We start from the raw sequence: 25,285 nt of genomic DNA, 5'->3' as shown, positions 1-25,285 counted from the left end.
TACCCATTAAGAAGATGAATATTTATACATTGTGAAATGACTACTACAGTAAGCAATTAAGTCACTTGTCATCTTATGTAATTTTTTGTGTATTTTGTAAGAAGACCTAAACTCTTACTTCAAGTAGAATTTTCAATATACAATATGCAGTTATTAATTGTAGTCTTTGTGCTGTATGTTGTTTCTTTATATTTATTCATTTCATATCACTGCAGGTTTGTACCCTTTGACCTACATGTCCCTGTTGCAGGCCCCTCCCACCTCCAGTGACCACTGCTCTGTTCCATTCAGTTAGTTTCTCCTTAGATTTGACATACAAGAGTCCACAAGAATAATCGTCTTTCTGCCCATTGCTTAGTTTACTTAACATAGTGTCTTCTGGGTTCAGGTTCAAAGGTGAGTAGTAGTCCATTGTGTATGTATGATGGGAGTGCAAAGGGTTTGTCTGAAATGATGTCAGAGCTGAGATGACCTTGTGGAATGGGAGTAGGGAGCTGGGACTTGTAAGTCACTAAAAGGTGACTATATTAGTTGCAGTGAAGCACGGTCTGGCGACTGGGACAGATGGTGTATTGACTAGAAAGCATAGGAGGAAAGAATGGAGAATAAGCTATTCTGGTAAATCAGGACTTCACAAAGCGTTGTGTGACTGTGACAAACTAGAAGGTTACATGCTATTGCTATTTTACTCACCATTATTACATGTTTATTTTATTTTAGTGTATATGTGTTTTGTGTGTGTGCACATATGCATCAGAGTATGGAGATCAGAGGATAATTCTGTGGAGTCAGTTCTCTCTTTCCACGTTAAGTGGGATCTAGGAATTGAACTTAGGTCTTTAGGCTTGCCTGGCAGGTGTGTTTCCAGCTTAGTCATGTTGCCTGCCTAGAAGGCCTCAGGCACACTCAGATTGAACACTGCTCACAGAAGGCCTGAGTAGGTCCTAAGCCCTCTCACCCTTGGCTAACCTTCAGATAGCATTATTTATAGGAATCTAAAAGTAGAAAACACCCACATGACTATAAACTAATAAATGGACAAATAAGATGTAATATCTCCATACAATGAGATGTTATTCATCTATAAAAAGGAACAAAGTCAAGCATGGTGATGCATGCCTGTAATCTCAGCACTTGGCAAGATGAGTCAAGAGGATCAGGGGTTCAAGGAGAACCTTGCTACATGCTGAGTTCTAGGCCAGTCTGGTCTACATGACATTCTATTAAAAGAAAAAAAAAAAAGAAAGTAATGGAGGTGTGAGGCGTGCTCTGTCATACATAAACCCTGAAATCATTATGGTAAGTGAGAGAAGCCAGCATAAAGGCCACAGAGGCTTCAAGTTCATTTGGATGAAACATCCACAATAGGTTCAGGCCACTGGTGTTCATGGGCTGGCAGTAACAGGAAGCAGGGAAATGGTAGTGTTTTTGGGGGGTGGGGTGGGAATGGTAGAATGCTTTGGCAGTAAATAGTGTTTACCAAGATGTACTAAAAGCCTGTGGATGAAAACTCTTAAAATGCTTAAAATGGTGAATTTTATGTTATGTGACTTTTATCTCAATACGAATAAAAATAATTGAAAAATAACACTCACTTGTGTTCTAATAAAATTGAAACACATTTGAAAGGAAGTCTCCATGGCAACAGTCTCTGTGGTGACATCCGCTCAGGAGCTTTCCCTGGTGTTGCATCATCCAGCACAGACTCCTCCAAGGTTGTTAGAGAAAAGTGAACTTTTAATGAATCCCGGAGGATTTTTCTCTTGAGTCTTGAGGAGAGATAGCCTTGTGGGGCTTATTTGAACTTTGTCTTAATGAATTGTTTTTCTCTATGTGTAACTTTTGTGCAGTGGGGTAGAGAACAGGGATTAGGGTTTATTAATGACTCTGAAAAACGTAGCCACATTCTAAGTAAAACAACTGGCAAATGATGGGGCTGGAGACATGACTCGGTAGTTAAGAACACTTGCTGCTCTTGCAGAGAGGATTGGGTCCCCAACACCCACATGGTGGCTCACAACTGGCTATCACTCTGATTCCAGGGGATCCAACACCCTCTTCTGGTCTCTGCAGACATTGCGTTCCACTTGGTGTACAGACATAAATATGGACAGATCATCCATGCTTTCTCTCTGTCTGTCTGTCTCTCTCACTCTCTCTCTGTCTCTCTGTCTGTCTCTCTTTGTCTCTCTCTCTCACTCTCTCTGTCTCTCTGTCTGTCTCTCCTTGTCTCTCTCTCTCACTCTCTCTGTCTGTCTCTTTTTGTCTCTCTCTCTCACTCTCTCTCTGTCTGTCTCTGTCTCTCTCACTCTCTCTGTCTCTCTCTATCTCTGACACACACACACACACACACACACACACACACACACACACACACACCTTAAAAAGGGAAAAAAACAAACCCCGCTAACAAGGCATTCACTGTGGAGACATGTAGCACAGAGGAGAAGCATGGCAGATCAGTGTGTCCATGTATTCCCGAATATGAAGAGGCCTCCTCGGAGAAAAGCGGACCTTAGCTATGGTGTTGTGACTCCCTTTTCTTCTCCAAGAGGAGAAGTTGCAACTTTTTTTTTTTTTTTTTTTTGTTTTTTGAGACAGGGTTTCTCTGTGTAGCTTTGTGCCTTTCCTGGGACTCACTTGGTAGCCCAGGCTGGCCTCAAACTCACAGAGATCCTCCTGCCTCTGCCTCCCGAGTGCTGGGATTAAAGGCGTGTGCCACCACCGCCCAGCGAGAAGTTGCAACTTTTAACTGTCCCCAAACTCAAGTCCTTTTGCTGACTGGATTTTGGAATTTTTTTCAAGGAGATAGTAATTGATTTGACTGAAATGTCAGTTTCTAGCTGGTTTGTTGAGAGAGGTGATTCTTGCTCAGTAGTCCTGGCTGGTCCTTGCTTTGTAGTCCAGGGCTGCCTTTGAAATCATAGAAATCCCCTTGCTTCAGCCTCCCAGAGTCGTGTACCACTATGTGAGGTTTTTGTTATTTTTATCATAAATACAACATTAAAATGAGTTTCCCAGACAAAAGGGGAAGTGATGTGTCCACATACAATCATCTTCTAACTGTGTTACACTTGAAGGAGTGGATTTTATTGCTCCTGGGACCTGAGTATATAACGAATGGAATTGGTTCATGTCTACTTTTAAATTAGAATGTATTGTGTGACATTTTCACACAGGTGCATGGCGTGCTTTGATGACGTTCATCTGACACTGCTCTCTCGTATTGTTCCTCCTGTCGTTCTTCTTCCTCTCCTTTCAACTAGATTCTGCATGTGAGAGAAAACCTGTGATACTTGTTCCTCTGAATCGGGCTTATTTTACTCTATGTGATGATCTCTGGTTCCATCCATTTTCCTGCAAGTGATGTAAAACTTGGTACTTCTTTTAAAAAATGGTTTATTTATCTTCATTTTATGTATATAAGTGGTTTGCTTGCAGGTGTATGTGCACCACATGCATGCCTGGTACCCTGGGAGGTCAGAAGAGTGTGTTGAAAAACCTGGAACTGGAGTTACAGATAGTCATGAGATGCTATGTGGGTGTTAGGAATCGAACCAGATCCTGTGGAAGAGCAGCTGGTGCTCTTGACCATCAAGGCATCTCTCCAGCCTCATGATTTTGTACTTCTTAATGGCTGATTAATAGTTTATTGTGTACATATATACCCATGGAAAGGAATTTAGAGAAGCTACTGCTGGGCATCTGAAAAACAAAATTAGGAGTTCACAGTTACATTTGTAGTATGACTTAGGATTTTTTTAAAAAAATATATAGAGATCTTTTGCTCCTTTGAATGATGTCCACAATCGTCTCTCTTTTGAGATCTGTTCTAGCTTGATTTCTGTGTCCTGGACCCAAAGTGTATAGTATCTTCAGCAATAGGGTCTCACCATCTAATCATTGTGCCATCAAAGAGCAACAGCAGTAGGCTGTACTTTTTGGAGCATCTGGGCCTCGCTGGTCAATAACTCATAGGGAAGTCTCCTGAATCTGACACTGGGAATTTCTATTAAAAACCTATAACTTCTCAGTACCCGTGTAGGCTACCTTTATCTCAAGATCTTTTAAAAATATGTATTTTTAGCTCATAAAGTGGAAGTTTTCTACATGGCTCTTGCATATGTCTTTTGTTTTGTTAACCTTCCCCTGTCTACATTCAAGGGCTGACGATAACTTTTAAATAATTCACCCCATGTCTTGTTTATTCCTCTTTGTATCTCATGTCATAGTACCCCTCTCTTGAATATATGCTTATATTAAGACTCTGGCTTTCTATGCAGTTTAGAAATTTCTTTTTTTAGTTTTTCTTGGACGAAAGGGAGCCTCTGAGTGGATTGCACTCTTTTCTTTGAAGTTCAGGTATGCTGCCACCAGGGGGCAGTAGCAGAAGGGGGGTCATCCTGCGGGGACAGCTGCCGCGTTCAGGCCTGTGCTGCTTAATCCCTCGTTTTTAATGCACAGAGTGAATATATACTCAACACAAATACACACTTATTTTAAAAAGTAAATCTTAGCAAGCATTAAAATAAAGTTCAATGGAAACTATATTTTCGAGGGAAACTTCAAAAAATAGCCAGAGAAAAATTAAAATTAAAATATTACTCAATTTTTAATTTCCATTCTGCTTAGAATTGCTGAGTGTGAGAGGATTCGGTGAGTGAGAAAGAATGGACCACCCGTGTCTCCCTGAAAGTAATGCATTCCAGTGTGTGCTTCGATGGAGAAAGATTATCACCCCGTTACAGTAGGAGTCCTTCTTCCAAACTGTAACAGGCACAGTATCAGAAGCAGTGGCAGAATAGACATTTATTTTCCTCTCCAAGGCAGTGTCCGCAGCTGCTTAATGAAACAAACACCGCAGCAGGCATGAATAACTATAGAATTCAGCTGAAAATGGTGCTGGAAACAATGGCTTTGCTGCCCTTCCCAATTGTTACACTGTGTCTTACAGAGGCCGCCACAAGGATTCCCACTTGGCATCAACCTGTGCCGTATCCACAATGGGGAAGGGAGATAGGAGGCATTTTCTCCCATTAGTTTCTGTGTGGAAGTAAAGTGAGCATGACCTACTGCTGCTTCCTGAGTGAACACAACTTACCTTAGAGTGAACACTCTTACCTTAACTTTGTGAGAGACAGAAATCTCTGGATTTCTACACAGGGCATTGTATATTTATCTGCAAACCAACAACAGCCATTAGTTCTCTGGTTGCTCTCAAAATGGGACACATTCTGTGTATTTACACCCAAAGTGCAGGTGACAGCCCAGGGACAGAGCCATAGGGATGTCTGAGTTAAAGAAGAAGTCATCATGCGCGCTTATTACTTCCTGAGGGAACCGTAGACATTAGAGACGGGTCTCAGATGTAGCGTAGTTCTGAACTCTGTTTACTGAGGAAGTGTCTAGCATGAGGCAAGAAGGGAACAGGCTGCAGGCAGATGACTCCCCCCCGCTGTGAATCAGCCCAAAGCAGCCGAGTCCTGCACAGTGGAGTGCTGGCTCCTTCTGGGTCCTTGAAGGGTAACACCTGTGAGAAGGCCTTCTTTTTGATCTCCTGTGGAATCTCCCAGAGGGAGCAATGACTCTGATTAGTGACAAGATACAGCAAGGGCAGGCAAGTGTTTGCTTTCTGTTCCTGGAACTGTGAAGGTCTAGACTTGACTTTACAGGCTTCATCTCAGGGAAAGGGCCACCGTCTCAGACCGCCTGCTGTACTCAGTTCTAGGAAGGACCTCAGGAATGTGCCATGACAACTCGAACAGATACAGAGCAGTATCCTCCTGCAGACATCCTGTCTGTGGTTTATGGCCCTTGGAGATATCTAGATAATCCTTCTGAGCAGTCCAGATAATCCTGTTCAGCAGGTTGTGGTTCCCCGCCAAAAGTCTAACCCAATGGTTTCAAATGTGGTTTCACGCCCAAAGTCTAATAGTTTCAAAAAAATCACCTCGCCCCATATGCCTCCTACCCAATCCTAAGCATGTAATTCTGGCTTGTGGTTTTTCCCTATAAAAACTCTCTGCACCGGGGCTCATGGACGCTGCTGCATTTCCTTCCATCTGCTGTGCGGTGGCCCAGGTTGAACCTGAATAAAGACCCTTTTGTGCTTGCATCAGAAACCGGCTCCTTGGTGGTCTCTGGGGCTTTTGCGAAACGAGTACAACAGAACAAATAGCTGAGTGAACTATTTATGAAGAAAAGGTTTATCCTGGCCACAGTTACAGCTTTCAGGCCATGGCCTTGGGCCTGGCTGCTTTGGGCCTGCGGTGGGGCAGCACCTCACTGTGGAGTGAGTGGTGGAGCAGAAGCGCTCATCTCACCTCCAGGGGAGAAGACAGAACAAGGAAGAGGCCAGCGTCTCCCATTTCCTCAATGGCTCTAAGGCCTTCTACCAGGCCCAACCTCTCAAATCTTTCTCCATTTCACAAAGGCACCTTCCTGGTGGCCAACCCTGCCCATACATAGGCCTTTGGATCACAAAGGCACCTTCCTGGTGGCCAACCCTGCCCATACATAGGCCTTTGGATCACAAAGGCACCTTCCTGGTGGCCAACCTTGCCCATACATAGGCCTTTGGATCACAAAGGCACCTTCCTGGTGGCCAACCCTGCCCATACATAGGCCTTTGGATCACAAAGGCACCTTCCTGGTGGTCAACCTTGCCCATACATAGGCCTTTGGAGGACTTCTCCCATTTTACTCTTGTAGCTGTGCAATGATTTAGGCATTATGTTACCCACCTTTTTCTAAATATAATGGAAATTTCTGTGGTTCCACAGAAATTCATGCTATTTTCTCTTCCCAGAAATCTCTCATCTTCTCCTGGTCATTTAGGATTCTACTGATCTTTTAGGAATCATAGTACAAATGTCACTTAATTATGAGAGCACTATATCACAATAAACACATTATAAATTGAAAACATCATTAGTTAAAAATGTTTAATCCATCTAACCCACTAAACACGCTAGCTTAACTCAGCCTACCTTACACTTGTTCAGAACACTCACCTTATTCTACAGTTGGGCAATGTTGTCCACTGTTTGCTTATTATTTGAGAATATTCCCTGGAGGTTCATGTGATAAAGCTAAGGTCATCATTATAATTTATTCATTTAACAGACTGTTTAGTTAGTACTTGTATTTAACCTATGACTGTTATGGGTTAAAGGTCAATCTCTTATATGACACCCACATATACACATGTACATGACATGTATACACACATTAATACAAGGAACAGCTCATTGCTCACCTTATAAACCTCTCTTAGGAGAGGCTTTTATTGGACCCCATAACATTATCCAAAGCAACAGTAGCTACCTTATGAATGCCTTGAGTTCTTTGCCTGCCATTGCTTTGGACTCTTGATGAATGAATGCATGCTCTGGCCTTTGCTTCCAGAACAAACATATTTCATTTATATTTGATGTTCACTCTGGCAAATATTTCTTAGTTACAATCATCTTCTGCAGCTTCTCTTTGAAAACCTCAGCACTGTCAGAATCAGCCTGTTACCTTGTCACCAGTCTTCATGTTATAAGTTTGATGCCTCTGAAACATTGCAACCATCCATAACTTGCTGTAAATTGTGTGTGTGTGTGTGTGTGTGTGTGTGTGTATGTGTGTGTGTGTGTGTGTGTGTGTGTGTGTGTGTACAGAATTATTGGCATACTTTTAGTGAATCAGAAGAACTTCTTACCTAGCTGGGATTGTTATAAACCAGGCAGTATGGGCTTCCGTACTTGTATTCCTTCCACACCGAAGTACTTTCCTGTTATCCACAGGGTAGATCTCTTCTTCAGGAAGGTAGATTTCATGGGTGCTGATGGTTTCTGTCTTACTGATTCACTTTCTGTACTTTGATATGTCTGGTATCATCAGTTGTGAGAGCCTTTATTCATCTGCTATGATCACCACTGACCTTTACCTTCATGCTGGTTAATTTGAGGTTTATCTCAACAGTAATTATAGCCAGTATGGTACCTTGTCTCCAAAATGGAGGAGACACACACACACACACACACACACACACACACACACACACACACACACACAATTTACAGCAAGTTATGGATGGTTGCAATGTTTCAGAGGCATCAAACTTATAACATGAAGACTGGTGACAAGGTAACAGGCTGATTCTGACAGTGCTGAGGTTTTCAAAGAGAAGCTGTAGAAGATGATTGTAACTAAGAAATATTTGCCAGAGTGAACATCAAATATAAATGAAATATGTTTGTTCTGGAAGCAAAGGCCAGAGCATGCATTCATTCATCAAGAGTCCAAAGCATTTGGAAGTTTAAGTTTATCTCGGTGGTAGGATGCTTGCCTTAGCTCTGAGAGTGACCGAGAGTAGTTGTTCTCTTGTTCTTACCAGAAGTGGGGCACACCACTGGGAATTTTGTTGACATGAGATCTAAAAACACAAAATACAACATCTCCAAACTTTTGCAATACCCTTGAGCATCAGTTGTGATCAATCCTATGGCTGACTTGGAACTGGTAACTCACCGCATTGCCCAGATGAGTGAATGAGAATCTGACTCCATATTCATTTAGGTAAAGAGTAAAAGTCAAAATTTGATATATGATTTCTACTTTCAAATTGTTGTAGAATATATACATATATGTACACACACATACACACACACACAAACACACATATATATTATATGTCAACCAATGGTGAGTTGAAGGTATCTTTAATAGACCATTAGCATACCATGAGTTCTCACAGTAATGATGTTAAAATATACAACATGATTCCAAGCAAAGACAGAGCATAAAATAAAGATATGGCTACTGTCATGAAAGTCAAGGCAAATCATATATTAAAGCCATAGTCATTTAAAAATATGAAACCATGAAATAATTTTATGAAACGGGCTACAGGCTGGTTCTTATGTAACCTCCACTGACAAGGTGCCTGTGTCTGTTTCCACATATGTGCATTTGTATAACATAAAAGATTGACCTCTGGCATACCTATGATATTTAAAATATACAATGTGGCCATCCCGTGTATTAAATGTCTTTAATAAGGATGCCCTTTGCTTATTGGGCTTGGAAATATTTGGGGATGTAAGAAGGTATTTTAAGAAGTCTCCCCACAGATTTTGAGTTGGTCCTTTTGCTTGTTGACACTAGAGGGTTAATATTTGGTTTTATTCCTTTAAATGTAGCTCTTGTAAGACAGTTGACTACAGAATCTGAAGTGTAGGTTCATTTTTGCTCTTATTAAAATAACAAAGAGAGACTAGAAGGGATTCAAAAATACAAATACAACCTGAGTACTGTGGAGAGCAGAGGGAGAGTGAAGGAGAATTGTAACCAGATGTGGAGTTGTGAGAGAGCTGGGCACAGCCTGGAATGTCTTCGCCACCCCTCCTGCTTCTCTCAGCCTCCCATCTGGATATTTCCTTACTGAAAAAAAGGGACATCTCTTGGTCTCAAAACATGAAATCTCACCCTGGTGAAGTCAGCAGGTGGGGATTTTTTTTTTGGAAAGATACAGGGTACTTCATAGAACAGCAGAGAAAGTTAAGAAACCAGATTTGCAAAATGATAAGTATCCAGGGAAGCTAGGCAGCTAGAACCATAGCTGAGGCCATAAGTAAGGGATGTATTGGCTTCAGGCATGAGGATGAATGACCATTGACTCCTGATCCACCTGATATCACTACATAACATACTTCATTGTTAGTAGTTGTCAATTTGTCTTTTCCACTGCAGACTCAAAATTATCCTCAATTCTTTTTTTAAAAAAAATATTTATTTGTTATGTATACAGTGTTCTGCCTGCATATATGCTTGCATGACAGAACAGGGCACCAGATCCCATTATAGATGGTTGTGAGCCACCATGTGGTTGCTGGGAATTGAACTCAGGACCTTTGGAAGAGCAGCCAGTGCTCTTAGCCACTGAGCCATCTCTCCAACCTTCCTCAATTCTTTGTACTGTTTTCCCAGAACATTTCTGAGTGGAAGCATTAGTTGGGGAGGCTGAGTGTCCTTCTGTATTGATCACAGAGGGCACAGGTAGATGTTTCCTCAAGCTCTATTATCTGGTGTAAGTAGGTACTAGATTGTCCTGACACAGAAACAGGTGTGGATGTGGAAAGCCACACACTAGCTCTGCCTCACAATCCTTCAGATCTTTGAATTCTGCTTCTGAGGGAGGCTACTCCTGATCTTCAGAAACCCAGGTCAGGTGCCTCCATATCATATTTTCACACAAACCTGTGCTTCTATTTGGAGGAGTGATCATAGACACACTTGACTGCTAGAATTAACTCCATGACCTCTTTGTGATAGATGGTTGGCATGGGATTTTGCAAGTCAGAGAGTATAGATTTCAGGTCTGTACACAGATGAGTGCTACATTTGCTCAGGGATTCTCCAGAGATAAGATTTTCTTCCTTGTCCTGCTCCATCCAGGACTAAAGTGGAGGCCAGTCTGTATTTTTGCCATCTCTCTGAGAGGAAAGTCTGTTCATTTAATTAATTCAGGGTTTATCTTCTTTATCTATTGGCTCGTGAGAGTGGTGAGGGAGGTGACATGGTGCCATCTCTAACTATCCTACCTAGGTTCCACATGTGAAACTAAGGCTCTAGATCTCCAGAGATTGACATACATTCACAGGCTGCTTGTAGCCTTTATTTACAATTTCAGATTTTGGCTTGCTTACCTCCTAATCGCCATGTTACAACTGTTTCTCTCTCACATAAACTATACGGTGAAGTAATAATAATAATATATATAATATATAATATATATATATCACATATATTTGCTGTTTTGAGACAAGGTTTCTCTGTGTAACAGACCTAGCTGTCCTGGAATTCACTTTGTAGACCAGGATGGCCTCAAACTTACAGAGATCTGCCTGCCTCTGTCTCTGGGGTGCTGGGATTAAAGGCGTGAGCTATCATGCCCAGCTGGTATATGTATTTTAAGTTGTACTGCACTAAGAGTTTAATAAAAGAAACTTGAGGAGGAGAGTATACATAATTCTACTTTCTGTCCAGTTTTTCTGAAACCTAGAACTATTTAAAAAAGACTAAGGGGTTGGAGAGATAGCTCAATGGTTAAGAGCACTTGCCGCTCTTGCAGAGGATCCAGGTTTGATGCCAAGCACCTACATGAAGGTTTACAACCATCAGTAACTCCAGTTCCAGGGACCTTATGCCTTCTTCAGACGTTTGAGGACACCAGGCATGCACATGGTACACATACATACGTTTAGGCAAAACACTCACACACCTACAGTATACATTAAAAACAACTAAATTATTAAATAGAGATTTTCTGGTGAATATTCATCTCATTATATATTTTGGACAATGGGCCATGGATATGATATGGGACAGTCCTTATTCTTTGGGCCTAGATGGGTTTGCTGAGACCCCTATCAGAGCATATTTCTTAAATTCCTATCTCTTACACGGCAACTTTACAAATCTCAATGGGCATCTAGGGAGGTCACTGCTTGAGCCTACACAATGGCTGCACCTGTGAATGCTGATGCTATATTCTAGATCATCACCTTATTGATGGCAGACCAGCCTTTCTTCTCTTCACTGCTGTTTACAGGCACCATTCTTCCAGGCCCTACTTGGAAAGGATACTTACGTTTCTTAAGCTAGAAGGCTAGAGAGTTTTCCTGTGAAATTGACAAGTCTCAAATGCTTTGGATCCCTTGAGGTGGTTGTATAGATACTCTTCATCTAAAGCCATGCTTGTCCAAGCACGAACCCAGCTTGGCAGCATTAACGCCACCCACAATCTTAGTAGATATGCAACTTCCCCAGCACTTGGGAAGCCGAGGCAGGAACACCTCAAGTTAAGTGGCAGCATGAGCTATATTACTATATATAGTAATACAGAAGTTTAAGCTCTTAATCTTCAATCTTTTGGTCTAGTAAATGAACAGCAGTGGACTAAATCTCAGCCCTTTGTCCTCATGATCTTCATTCTGATTCTGGCTAAAGTTTGAAAATCATTCATCAGGGCTGTTGAGATGGCTCACTGGGTAAAAGTGCTATACAGTGTCCTCCGATACATACATACATTTAGGCAAAACACTCATACACCTACAGTATACATAAAAACAACTAAAATTATTAAATAGTGGTTTCCCACTGTGTGACTTTAGTAGACCATATTCTAAGAGTGACCACTTCGGCCAATGTCTCCCAAATGCAGAGCCTACTGCAAGGATCAGAGTGTAAGCAGTTTATTGGGATGTGCAGGAAAAAAACAATAGTGTTTGGAATTCAATGGTGGCTGAAACTTATTCCAAAGAGAACACACACACACGCAAACACACAGACACAGACAGATAGATAGACAGAAAGAGACACACAGACAAACCCATGCACGAGTACTAAATCACGAAACAGTGCAGACTGGAGTATTTAAGAACCATCTCTCAAGAGTCTTTAGCTAGGGCTGTTCCCCACTGTGTGTGTGGCTGCAGCTCTGGCAGACCTGCATTTCAAGTGTCTGAGAAAACCTTCAGACATAAAGACGGAGACGAGATAGCTGGTCTTCTGCCAGAACCCCGAGTCAAGCAAATCCCACAGATGTGGGAAAGTCATTGCCGTCACCTGGTGTAGGTTTTTGCTAACTCCCATACTAGGATCTCCATGAAGGAGGAGAGCTTTGTCTGCTTGGACCCCTAGCTTCTAACAGTGCCTGCCATAAAATCAACACACAGCGAAAAAGTTAATGAAAAACTGATGCGCGCGCACACACACACACACACACACACACACACACACACACACACACACACAGGAAATAGATCTCTTGCCTCCAATTCCACAGGAACCAGCCCAAAAAGCCAAACAGCAACCCACAGGTTGCTGGTCCACAGCAGTCAGGGTTTGGTCAGTGACTGCCATCATCCCTCAGTTTTACTTTTGTTTTTATTTGGGCCAAACAGCAAAAACCAAATGTGCCCCTTAAATCAGTCATATGGTATGCCCTCCTTCTAGTTAGCTCACACTAGTAACCTCCAATCAAGACAGTCCCGGAGTGGGTTCTTTATTCACCTGAAAGTTTCCACACTCCTCTGCTTGACGTTTTGCCAAAACAAGAGATGGTGGCTGAATCACTTGAAAGCTCTAAATAAGCCTCTGCTTGCTCTCATTTGGTGGCCTTTGTTACTTAACCCTTTCTTTTCCTCTTTGTAAAATGAATGAATATGAGGATCTCCCAGGAAGGTGATCATTAGCTGATCCTGGATTTGTAAACTGTGATGTGAGAGACAAGCTATGTATGCTATTTCATGCGTGGCATCTGCCTGTCTGGGGAACTGGAGGAACACTTGTAAGTGGGACAAGCAGATAGAGCTCATCTTTCTCTAGAGAATCTTAGAATTGTTGAGAGGGACCCATGTCCCCAGCCCTTCTCTGCCTGTGCACCTCTCTATGGATCTAAATTGAGGTGCTCAATCTGAATCTCTGCCTTTCTTTATACTACTGGGGACACCAGAGTTCTGTCTTAATACTCACACTATAAAGTACATGTTCTGAAGACAGACCATATCCCTAGATCAAAGGAATGTTTGTGGAGAGCTGAAATCAGGAGAGCTGATTTCAGGTGTGGAAACAGAGCAAGGGCATGAGATACACACACACACACACACACACACACACACACACACACACACACACACACAGACACACAGACACAGACACAGACACACAGACACACAGACACAGACACACATACACACACAGACACACAGACACACAGACACACAGACACAGACACACAGACACAGACACACATGCACACACAGACACACAGACACACAGACACACACACACACACACACTGATGAGCGAATCTAGGAGGTGGAAGTTTTATTTATGTTTTTCTTAAAAATTTTTATTAGCATTTATTAATTGTACAAAACAGTGGGTTTCGTTGTGACATTTCATAGATATGTATAATGTACTTTGATCACCTTTATTTCCCTATTATCATATCCTGACCCCCTTCAACTGTTCCCCTTCCTGTCTTCAAGTCTTCCTTCTACTTTTAAGCATTATCTCTATTTTTTCTTTTTAATTATTATTGCTATACACATATGTACATATAAATATATAAATACAACCTGATGAATCTATTTAGAGTATATATGTTTTTAGGACTGACCACTTGGTATTGCAAAACCAATTAAGGGGCATGTCCCTGGGGAAGACTGATTATCTCTCAGCAGTAATAAATTGACTTTAGCACTTTATCTAGGGGTGGGATCTTGTGCGGTTTTCCCCATCCATGTTGCCATCCATGTCAACTGGTATCATCTTAAAACATTCCTTTGTATTTCAGAGTATTGTTGGTTCACAGGTACACCACTGATCGTTTTCCCGTGTCCATACATTTGTTCTTTTCAAAATGTCATATAGTCGGAGTTGTGCTCTCTAGTATTTTCAAGTTGGCTTCTATCAGTTAATAATGTACATGTGAGCCTTTTATAGTGTATATAGTAATGTACAAATAAGTTCTACAACTCATTTTTCTGAACACTGAATATCTCACTGGATGTACAGGTACCCATTCTTTTAACTTTGCACTCATTGTTCATTTGGAGGAGATGTTTGCATATCTTGTTCTTTATCAGATACATTATTCACCAATATTCGCTTCTATTATCTGGCTTACGTTTCTAGTCTCAGTTAATCAAGGTATTATTTTAATTATTTGAGACAGATATCACCATGCACCCTAAGCTGGTACTGAGCTGCAGGGCTCAAGTGATCTACCCCCTGCCTCCTGTATAACTGAGATGATGTGTGTTTTACATATTCTCACATTGCATATGTTTCTTTAGAATTTCATAGAATTTTAATATACATAAACAGCATCATGTTTTATTTCTTATCATCTTTATTTTCTCACTGTGTAGGATATCTCTAAGCTGTATCGCCTGTGACTATTACTAACTATTGCAAAGTCTCCATAACAAATGATCTGCTAACTTCCTCAAAGGTGGACTCCTATTTTGCCCATTTCCTATCACCAAAAATAATAGCATGAAGTGTTTTTTGCATACGTCCTCCTGTGCACGTGGGAGGCAATACATTTGAGTCATATACACCTGGGCCAGGATTAATGGGTCCTGTGCACACTTAGCCTTATGCTTCCTAAGTAATGTCTTTGTGTTTTCTAGACCAGCCACAGTGTACAAGTATTCTTCCTCACTAACATGCATCCCTCTCCAGCTTTTAAACTTTTGTGGGTCTCACAGGTGTAGGAAGACATATCACTGGTTCCTGTGTTTAGTGATCTGAGAATATCTTCATGGGCTGGGCAGTACTACAGGCTTCCTCTGTAAACTGGGTTCTCTGTGCATTGCCTATTTATTCTGATCATGATTGTGATTTTCATCGTTTATCACATATGGGGGTTTGGATATTAAAATGTTATCCCATTTATTATGTTTTTTTTTTTTTTTTTTTTTAGAGTGGCTTACATTACTATCAAATCTATCACTGATGTCCTTTGCTGCATGAATTCTATAACTTTATTATAATTAAAATTAATCATTATTTTTTCTTTATGGCTTCTCACCTTAAGATGAACATTTTCCTTTATATTTTATTCTAACTAGAGTCAAATTACAGTGATAGGAGGTACATTTCTTGGAGGAAAGAGAAGAAAAATAAATGAGTAGAAGATCCGGGTGGAAATGACTGTCTTAACATCTGTTACATCTTTCTAGGTGTGTTAGAAAGCTAAAAACTACACTTCCCAGATTATTTTGAACCTAATTGCAAAAATAATTGGTTTCTGTTAATTAAAAGCATTTGTGTGATATCTGGAAGGTGAGAGTACAAATATAATCACAATTACCTACTGCTTGAAAAAGGTTACTGGGCCTTGTTTAGTAGTTCAGTAGGTTTGGAATGAATCTGAAAATCTGCACATGTAACAAGTTTTCAAGTGACATATATTCTAGGGTTCTGTCATTTATTTTGGTCTCCCAAGTATGAGAAAGATTCTCCATGGAAACATCGAGAGCTCCCTGATTTTAGATCACAGCCATTGGAGAATTATATGAGGGCTCCTTACTAGTCATCCTAAACCAATGAGCACATATAGGATGGTTAATATTGACCATCAACTTGACAGGGTCTGGAGTCACTCAGGAGATTAGCCTCTGGGCCTGTCTGTGAGGGAGTTTCCAGATTAGTTGGGATAACCCATTTTACATGTGAGCAGTACCATTCTCACTTTTACATTCACGTCCTTAAACAACACAGAGTCCACATCTGAATAAAACTTGTGATCGTGCCTTTTTGAAATTGGCTTATTTTTTTTAACATGATGATTCAATTTTATTTTCTGTCTATTTTATTTTAAGTGGTGTAATTTCTGTTTTCTTAATGGCTGAATGGTATTCCAGTATGTCTACAGGTCAAATTTTCTTTATCTATCTGTTAATGGGCATTGCGATGGTTAATTGACTGGATTTGGAATCAACCAAGGGACACACACCTAGGTTTACCTGTGAGGGACTTAAGAGAGGCTGAGGAGGGAAGGTCCGCCCTGAATGTAGTAACTTCATGGACTGAAGTTTTATGCTAAATAAAAAGAGGAAAATGAGGCAGCCAGCTCTGTACTTGCATTCATCCTCTTCTGCTCCCTGACTGCAGATGATGATCATGTGGGCATGTGCACACATGAGTGCAGAGCCTGCAGAGTTCAGAAGAAGGTGCTAGATCCCCTGGAACTGGAGCTGTAGGCAGTTGCGAGCCATAAGGGTGCTGAGTGCTGAACTCGGGTCCTTTGCAAGAACAGTACACAGCCTTAACTGTTGGGCAGTCTCTGCAGCACCTCTGGACTCTTTTTGAGCAGTGCTATCAGTTTCTAATACTTTCTGACTGCCTGATATCCACCATGTGGTTGCTGGGAATTGAACTCAGAACTTCTGGAAGAGCAGTCAGTGCTCTTAACCTATGAGTCATCTCTCCAGCCTCCCAATCTCGGGTCTTCAGGCCCTCCCTTCACCCCGCCTTGTGGGTGTGATAGTTACCAAAACCTCAATGGGGATTGGAACTTCCAGACCAGAGCTGGAATTGGCTACCTACTACATCATATGAAGGAAGTTCTGGTTCGTTCATCTCATGCTTTTCACTTCAGACCTAGAGCCAACCAGTTCTTTAGAAATTTGCTTTCTTTAGTGAGGAAACAAAAGTTCAGAAACACAAAGTAGGTTCTAGACGGATTGTTGCTTCTGGAGTCATCATTGTTTTCAGATCTTTTCTGACAGAACTGGGAAATTGAGGACCACAGAGTTCTCAAATCATCACTGCTTTCTTTCCATAAAAATGTTTACCAGGATATATTTTGTTGTTCATTTTGGGGTAATTTTCTTATGTGATATATGATTTTTCTTGTTTTTGTTCTTGTTTCCTTCTTCCTTTTCCTTCTCCCCCTCTCTACTAGAGCATAAATATATGTGTGTGTGTGTGCGCGCACATGTATATATGTGTGTGTATGTACACATATATATGTGTATGTGTGTTTGCTGAACTTACCTTTTATCTTGTGTTCTGTTCTCTTTGTCTGGATTTCTTCACTGAGGCTCCTACTTTAATTTGTTCTCCTTTGCCCAGTTTCTGTATTTACTGTTTTCCCATAAAAATCTCATTTCATTTTTAGTTTTTCTTTTTTATATACATATATATTTGTGTTTATATATAATAAAGAAAAGCAGGCTATCAACTTGAGAGTGGGAAACATGGCAGGGGTTGGAGGGAGGATGCTTGGGAGGAGCCGTAAGAAGGGTGAAAAGGGGGGACATGATATAATTCTATTTCAATTAAATATTTAAAAAATACTAAAAAGTATTTCAACAATTATTTTAACTATCAATAGCATTAATTTTTAATACATTTCTTCATTATTTCAAGTAAAAATGATTTGTTCCCTATCTTATATTTTGCATACATACTCACTTCAGGAATTGGGAATAAAACATGTGAACGTTTAAAAGAGAAAGGTGCCTCAGAGACTAACATATCTAAATACTTGGTCCCTGGTTGTTGGTGTTCTTTGGGGAGTGTTTTGGAGGAGCAGCATTACTGCAGAAAGTACATCAGTGCTGGCTGGTCTTGAGAGCTCGTAACCTCACCCCACTTGCAGTTTTCTCTGTCTCCTTCCTGGTTGTGGTTAAAGATGTGACCTCTCACAGTCGTGAATATGGCCGAGCAAGTATATTGTGGAGTTGAGTCTTTTGAGCGTATGCCAAAGAATGGTATAGCTGGGTCATACGGTGCATTCATTTTTAGCTTTTGAGGACTTTTTCCACACTGATTTCCAGTGTCTGTCCCAGTTAGCAACTACAGCAACAGTGAAGGGAGGTTCCCATCCCCCACATCCTTTCCAGCAATTGATGTTGGCTGTTCTATTGGTCTTAGCCGTTCTGACAGGGCTAAAATGAAGTTTCAAAGTTGTTGTCATTTGTGTTTTCCTAAAGGCTAAGGATCCTAGGCATGTTTGAGATATTGTAAGCCACTTTCCTTTTAAAGAAATCTATTCACACACACACACACACACACACACACACACACACACACACACACACACAATCTTTAAAATTTTAAATTTATTTATTTTACATCCCAACCACAGTTTCCTCGTCTTCCTTTCCTCCCAGTCTGTCCCCCACACCTCCCTTCTGCCCACTCAATCCACTCCTCCTCAGTTTCTGTTCACAAAAGGGCAAGCCTCCATGGATATCAGCGAAATGTTGGATATGAAGTTACAGTAACTCTAAGTACCACCCTCCACCCCCTTGTGTTAAAGGGTGGACAAGGCGACCCAGTATGAGGAATAGGGTCCCCAAAGTAGGTAACAGAGTCAGAGACAGCCCCTGCTCCATCAGTTAGGATTCCTACAAGAAGACCAAGCTGCATAACTGTAATACATATGCAGAGGGCCCGAGTCAGTCCTATCCAAGTTCTCTGGTTGGCGGTTCAGTCTCTGTGAGTCCCCATGAGCCCAGGTCATTTGACTCTGTGTGCTTTCCAGTGATATCCTTGGCCTCTCTGGCTCCTATAATCCCTCCTCCTGCTTGCAACTCAATTCCACTCATCTCTCCATCTGTCCGTATCTGCCCTGGGCCCTTGCAGCCTGCCCCACAAGAAAACAAAAAAGTAAAAAAAAAAAATGTGAAAAAAATCTCATCATACAAGCTAAAATGTGTCATGGTGTGTCACCTAGTAGACCCCTTTGCCTGAACATCTTTGCTTGCAAATGTTCATTGCAATGAGTCATGTCTGATTTGAGGCCTCTGGCTTCTGCTGCACCATCAATACTGGATCCTCAGTAGGACTCTTCTCTGATATTCTACTGTTGTCCTGTGTCATGGGGATCTGGCAGCTTTGGTTCTGCAGGACCAGCTCCTTCACATGTTCCAGCAGCTCCTAGATGGGGTAGATGTTGGGGGTATCCCAGCATCCCAAAGCCCTGGATCTGGGCCTGAATGGTTGTTGAATTGGTCAGCCCATGGGCTCTCTGGTGCCCATGACATCAGGGCCAACTCCTCCATGCTCATAGCACCATAGCCAGCTCTCCAGCTCTGCCCTGGTGAGGGGCAGGGCCAGCTCACCTGAGTGCCAAAGCCGTCAAGGGGCAGAGCCAGCCCTGTGCAGCCCTCAGGCATCAACATGCTCATAGTCTTTAATCATTTCCTGAATTCTATTGTTTGCTTTGTAATTTTTCTGACCCAAAGTTTTGTGGTTCCTTCCTGAGTTGTAGTGGTTTTATAGTGTGTTTCAGATCATTTTGAAAGAATGTATGACAGCCATTTATGTGTGTTCTTGTGTCTTGCTTTATGTTTCCTGTAGGAGACCATCCTGCTTTCCTATATGTGTTTTAAATGGAATTTCATCTTGATTATTATTATTATTATTATTATTATTATTATTATTATTGTCATTAAGCTCTATACACAACTACTGTTTTTAATCCTGCTTGTAGAACTCCCTGGGGTAATTTCTGTGAAGTGTTCATGATGCCTCAGTGCCTGGGCTCTCCTAACTTTCTGCCCTTTCTGCTTTCATCTGGTCCCCTCTGCCCCCTTTCCCTATTGTCGCTGTTGTTCTGTTCCGGTTTTATGCCTATTAGCAGATTCTCACAGCTCTGGAGACTTCCCAGTGCCAGCACTGTGGTGGTCCTTGCAGTTCTTATCTATTCCATTACTTTCCACCACTATCAGAGCATGCAAACCTCCTTTAGTGGTAGCTGCTCGCCTACATGTGGCCTGTGGAATTTGGCACAGGATAATTGTGAGGAATCTTGGGTTTTTCAGATTTCATAGACAGCTTTGGTGCATTTTCTGTTGTTTGCCATCAGCATCTACCAGTAGATTAGCTTGTTTATGAATTCAGAGCCCCATCATGGCTTCAACTGCCCACTAAGCTCTTAGTTTATGGTAGATATTTCAAACTCAAACCTTAACAGTTGCTAAGGACATAACATAAAATGTCATGTTGATATTCTTGTGGAGGAATAACTTGGGAGGAGAAGGGGAAAGAGGAAGTATTCTGATGAGAAAGGGGCAGTGCACAACTTCATTATTTATAGGACGGCTCATTCTGATGTGTGTAATCTTATGTGAAAAATGTCAGAACCGAATTAATATTTTCACATGGACAGTAATAAGATCATGAATAACTCTCAAGTTGTAATGCTGATGTTTAATTTATACGTTACAACAAAACATTAACTGTTAAATAAAGGATTTAGGAAGGAGGAAATGAATCCCAAATGAAAGAAAAATGACTATGTCTTAGGATTTCTATTGCTGTGAAGAGACACCATGACCATGGCAACCCTTATAAAGGGAAACATTTAATCAGGGTGGCTTGCTTACAGTTCAGAGATTCAGTCTTGTAGGTGGAGTTTTTCATTGGAACTGCCGGTCAGCTCTGTCCCACCAGCCAGCTCCCAAATAACCACACAGAGACTTATTATTAATTATAATTGCTTGGCTAATAGCTTAGGCTTATTACTAACTAGTTCTTACTTAAATTAACACATATTTCTTATCTATGTTCTGCTGTATGGTCGTACCTGAAGGGTTCACAACACGGTCGCATTTACCAGGCGGACACTTCCGCCTAGCCAATTCCGGTCAGGCCGGACACCTCCGCCTAGCAAGTTCCGGCCAAGGCATCTTGCATGACCAGAATCCGTGACGCTACATGGATATGTAAGCGCGCAACGTGACCATGTGATCTATGCACACGCGTGGAGTAGTGACGTGACCTGGCCACGCCCCCAGCCGGTTTTAAAGTGGAGCGCCATGCTTCCCAGTTCCTTCTTCTTCTCCACGCACGTGTCTCTCCCACAGGCCTGCGCACTCTGTCCCTTTAACTCTAATAAACTCTTATAAGTGGATTCTGTCGTGTTTCATGACATTTCCTTGCAGGGTAAGAACACAACGCAGCTAAATAACTAACAGTACCTTTTTTCAGCATGGCATGTTCATCTTGCTTCTCTTTGCATCTCCTGGTGACTCCCCTGACTCTGCCCTTATTTCCTGCACTTCCTCCCACCTGGAAGTCCCACCTAATCTTTTGCTGCCCAGCTATTGGCCAGTCAGCCCCTTGTTAATCAATGATAGTACTACATACCTAAACTGTACAAAAAGATTGTTCCACAGCATGGTCCATTATCATCATGGTGCAACATGGTGTCATGCAGGAAGACATGGTGCTGGAGAAGGAACTGAGAGTTTTACATCTTGATATGAAGGCAAAAGGAAATGGACTGAAACACTGGATGTGGCTTGAGCTCAAAGCCCACCCCCACAGTGACACACTTCCTCCAACAAGGCCACACCAACTCCAACAAAGCCACACCTCCTAATAGTGCCACTCCTTTTGGGGGCCATTTTCTTTCAAAACACCACAGACCTTAAAAATTCAACAAATGAGAATAAGAGCTAGCTGCAGAAGAAAGGAGGAAATAAGTAGAAGGAACACATACTCAATCATAGAGGGAAGTGATTGTTTTGGCTTCACAGCTGAGTAGGCTTGTGGAGGTTTTTGTATAGGTATGTATAATCACTTATTCTTACATGGAGAAAGATCAACGTTTACATCAAAAGAGTTTTCTCCTCAGTGTTTTGTCCAAGGCAACCTTCACTTCTTTGTTCCTCAAACTGTAGATCAAGGGGTTGAGCATGGGGATCACTGTGGTGTAGAACACAGAAGCCACATTCTCCTGGGCCAGGGAACTGGCTGTGGAAGGCTTTAAGTACATGAATGCACTGGATCCATAGAACAAGCCCACAGCGGCAAAGTGGGAGCTGCAGGTGCTGAAGGCTTTGGACTTGCCCTCAGTGGAGCTGATGCGAAGGATGTTGGAGAGGATAAATGCATAGGAAATGAGTACAGTTAAGCTTGTGACAATGATATTGAACCCAGCTAAAAAGAGGACAGTCATCTCCACATCATAGGTAGTAGAGCAGGAGAGTTTCATGAGGGGGAAGATCTCACAGAAGTAGTGGCTGATGAGGTCTGCACAAAAGTCTAGTTTTAACGTGAGACCAGTCTCTATTGTTGAGCCAATGAGTCCCATGGCATAGACAAAAGCTATCAGCAGGGAGCAGAGGGCAGGAGACATGATGATGTTGTAAAGCAAGGGGTGGCAGATGGCCACATAGCGGTCATAGGCCATCACAGTGAGCATGTAACACTCAGCAATGACGAAAACAAGGAAGAAGTAGAGCTGTGACATGCACCCCCCATAGGAGATGAGGTTTCTTTGAGATACAAAGTTGATGAGCATTTTGGGGGTAATGACAGAGGAGTAGCAAAGATCCAGGAGTGACAAGTTGCTGAGGAAGAAGTACATGGGTGTGTGAAGATGTGTGTTGAGTCCAATCAAGGTGATCATGCCCAGGTTTCCCACCATGGTGAGCGTGTAGATCCCCAGGAAGAGGAGAAAGAGAGGCAGCTGGAGCTCTGGCCTGTTAGTTAACCCCCTGATGATGAACTCTGTCACCATGGAGTGATTTTCTGCAGCCATTGTGTCTGGATGGGAGTCCTGTGGGGTGGGAGAGAAGGAGCTTGTGAGGGGCTGTCCTTGTTCTCCTGTCTTGGTTTTCTGCATTTGACACTTGCTGAGCTGCTCTGGTTGTGGCAGATGCATCTTCTCCACACTGCTGCTCTTTGGTGTCAGAGCTAGCCTAGGGTTTCAGAGATCTTGAAGCTGAGAGCCATAGGGGAGAGGTCTGAATTTCTTACCAGTTTCACACATGTCTCAGAATTGTGGTTCTGGGCCAGCAGTTACCTTCTTACACAAATTATCAGGTTTCATTTCATAGGCATTAAACCAAAAGTTTATGTTGGAGACCAGGATTCTGTTTCAGCAGTTTCTCTAGGGATGTTGATGTTTCTCAACTCTGTAACTAACCAGAGGCATTTTCATAGTTCATAACTGTCATGTATGCAATTTCCTTTAAAAATTTATGTGTATGTGTGTTTGTCCGAGTGTATGTGTGTTTATCACATGCATGCAGGAGTCTGTGGAGGTCAGAAGAGGCATCAGATTCCCTGGTACTGCAATTCCAGACATTTGTGAGCAGACATGTTGGTACTGAGAATGGAACCTGTGCCCTCTGCAAGAGCAGTAAGTGCTCTTAACTACTGTGACATCTCTCAGGCCTCCTCTATGCAATTTCTAAATATTCAGTTAATGAACATTCTAATATTTGAAATAGGTGCCCTGTCAGGATGACCTGGTCAGGATGATTCCTCTCGTATTGAGTTGCAAGTCAAGTTCTGTGTCTGAGACACAGTAACATCAGTTTAAAAGTTGGTTGTGGAAATATCATGGGACAAATCACATTTAAAAATATTCATTCAAAAGTTGATCAAGATGGCTGACACATAGGATCCCAGCACTCAGGAGGTGGAGGCAGGAGGATTGCCTGTTCAATTGTATAGTCCAGTTTCAGTACAGCTGGACTATACAGTGAAACTGTTTCATAACAGAAATAAACAATTAAAATCTCACTTAAATACCACCTTTCTATGAAAATGGGAGTTGGTGTCTAGTAGTCTCAGTGACTCAGAATCCTTGAGGTTCTTACCTGTGGTCCCAGGCATTTTCATCCCCAGTATCACCTGCTTTGTGTGACCACCTGGAGCATTTAGAATGCACCGATGCCTGGATTCTGTCCAGATGTTCAGAGCATACAGTATTATCTTCAGGGAATGCTCCACAGGTAACTTATGGTTATTACTAGTTTCAGAAAATGGTATCAAAACATGGCACCTTCAGACTTCTAATGGCAATTACTGAGATTGTAGACATGTCTATAGGAAGCAACCATCAATGCTGCTGAATACATTATCCACAAATTCCTTCTTGTGTTGGAAAATGTACTTTTTTAAAAAATTTAAAAGTGTCCATCGGGTTGTACATTTCTATCAGAGATCAGTAGTATAAATACCAAAAGTTCTGTGTTAAACATGTGTGGAGAAGCATTTTTGAGAAAATTAATGTACCAGAGAGACTTGTAATTGAACTCACATCTCTTGTCTCTAGTTTCTTCCTTTGACTCTCATGTGAAGTCTTAGAGGGCTCACTTGCCCTCTAAGAAGTGTGTGACTTGGGCAGGTTGTGTCCCCCACATCCTAGGATGTGCACAGAAGAAGAGCAACACTGTCCAACAGTATGTTGTTTCTTAGGAAATTGAAACACTGAAAGTTACATTTTATCTGAAGTTACCCAGGTCTTTCAAAAATTTTAAAAATTAAAAATAGATTATTTTAATTCCAGCACTGGGAAGGCAGAGGTAAATTCAAGTCCAGCCTGGTGTACAGAGTGAGTTCCAGGACAGCCAAGGCTACACAGAGAAACCCTGTCTGAAAAAAAGAGGAGGAAAAAGAAAAAAGATTCTTCTCTCATATAATACATCTGATCACAAGGGACACAATTAAGAGTCAGTTGAAGGACTATGACAGCTGGTCTGTTCTGTATTTGCTCAACTCTCTTTTTTTTCTGTGTCTTCTCTTTGTGAGTCACTTCATCACCGCTTAAAACTAATTTATCAAAAAATTATATGAAGAATATTGAAAAATGTACTGCACTTTTAAAAATCAAAAGTGCCATATGTGTATTATACTTATTAGAGATTCAGATAAACAATGACAAAACAACAAAGAAAAATACCAAAGAAGAAAAAATTCACAAAATACATGAATATAAATATAGCTTCTCACTTAAAACAGCATTAGTAGG

The 25,285-nt window shown here is 41.6% G+C and overlaps 1 protein-coding gene across 1 annotated transcript; it reads right to left on the bottom strand.

The window, feature by feature from the left end:
* Positions 1-22,135: 22,135 nt before the first annotated feature.
* LOC114684933 (olfactory receptor 151-like) lies at positions 22,136-23,065 on the bottom strand. Its single transcript, XM_028859483.1, has one exon. It carries the CDS (start codon positions 23,063-23,065, stop codon positions 22,136-22,138), a length of 930 nt encoding a protein of 309 aa, XP_028715316.1.
* Positions 23,066-25,285: the final 2,220 nt, after the last annotated feature.

This window comes from Peromyscus leucopus, chromosome 7 (assembly GCF_004664715.2).
Source record: "Peromyscus leucopus breed LL Stock chromosome 7, UCI_PerLeu_2.1, whole genome shotgun sequence".
In the NCBI taxonomy this organism is placed as follows: domain Eukaryota; kingdom Metazoa; phylum Chordata; class Mammalia; order Rodentia; family Cricetidae; genus Peromyscus; species Peromyscus leucopus.
Note: the sequence above shows the minus strand (reverse complement) of the source record. Positions and strands in the feature narration are given on the sequence as shown.